Source organism: Trichechus manatus, unplaced genomic scaffold, assembly GCF_000243295.1.
Source record: "Trichechus manatus latirostris isolate Lorelei unplaced genomic scaffold, TriManLat1.0 scaffold00125, whole genome shotgun sequence".
NCBI lineage: Eukaryota > Metazoa > Chordata > Mammalia > Sirenia > Trichechidae > Trichechus > Trichechus manatus.
Window position 1 is genome coordinate 574,324 of NW_004444061.1, and position 1,337 is coordinate 575,660.

Genomic DNA, 1,337 nt, shown 5'->3' on the forward strand with positions numbered 1-1,337 from the left:
CGCCCCCTGTAAAATGAATAACTTTCAATGCTGTGAAATATAAATTAAAAGGATAAAAACAGTCTAAAAGAGTTATACCACTATTCATTTCCAATGTACGCCAAAAAAAAAGCAGGTTGAAGTATTTCAATGAATTAACATAATTAAATGTTATATAATAAGAATGAATGTCATTTAAATAACTTAATATGATTGCCAAATTATAGAGAAAGTTTATGATGTTACCTGCTCCAGGACTTCTTTATAGGTAATAGTTGCTTTAGTATTTGTAACAGGACTGTCATAGATGATGGCAATCTTCTCTCCGTTACCACTTTCAATATGACGATCAACGGCATTGTAACAAATGTTAAGCATTCCTTCCACAAACCTGAAAAATAAGTGGATAATAAAAGTGAATGATTCTTTTCAAAATATATCATTTCTTAATTAGGTTCCTATAATTTTGTATGGCAGAGCTGGCCTTAAGACAGTGTTTCCCAGTGTGTGCTATACCAGGTAAGGATGGTTGTATACTAGATATTTAAGATGGTACAGAAGTGAACATCTTTATTTTAATAAATATGTATCTATTTTGATGTGTATTAGAAAAAAAATACTTCCATCACATCAAGCTGACAACTTCATGGATTTTATTGCTTAGGATGAAACCAGAGTACAGAGTGCCAAACTAATCTAGTTTACATTAATGCCATAAATTATACATAAGTGCAGCACTTAGGCATTAGGCTAATAACGCAAAGAGTAGATATATGATTTAAGTTTGGTGACCAGCAATAAAATGACAAACCTACTGGAAAATTCAATTCTTTCATAGAGTAGCTAAGTATATAATTTTTGTTTCAATTAAAAGTGATGCCTCAAATTGCATAAAGGATAAGCTCTTTTCTGCATGTTTGAAATGCTTCATAATTTGAATAAAGAATGAACGTGCACATAAAATTTTAATTCTTAAAAAATCCTTTGCAATTTAGTACTCTTCATCTTTTAATTGATCCACGCCTCTCTTTTAAAAAACAGACAACATGTAGATACATAGAGATACTTTTTGAGGAAATACAGTCATGCATCACTTAACATCCACATTACATTCTGTGAAATAGGACGTTATGTCATTCTGACATTGTGCGAGCACCATATTATACACTGACAGTCCCTGAGTTACGAACATCTGACTTATGTATAACCCATAATTATGAACCAACCTCCATAAAGCCTATTACATTAAAAATTCAAGGTACATACAGTGGTTCGTAATAACAAATGGGTGCTACTTTGTGATGCATATCAAAACATTATTATTATTATTATATCATGTTAAAGATGTTTTAGTGTAT

At 30.9% G+C, this 1,337-nt stretch overlaps 1 protein-coding gene across 1 annotated transcript in view; it reads right to left on the reverse strand.

Annotated features, from left to right (window-relative positions):
* ACSS3 (acyl-CoA synthetase short chain family member 3) overlaps positions 1 to 1,337 on the reverse strand; it is a 215,654-nt gene that overhangs the window by 172,722 nt on the left and 41,595 nt on the right. The window contains exon 2 of the mRNA XM_004384637.1: positions 226 to 370. Within this exon, the coding sequence (XP_004384694.1) occupies positions 226 to 370 (145 nt within the window). The remainder of the gene's footprint in view (positions 1 to 225; positions 371 to 1,337) is intronic.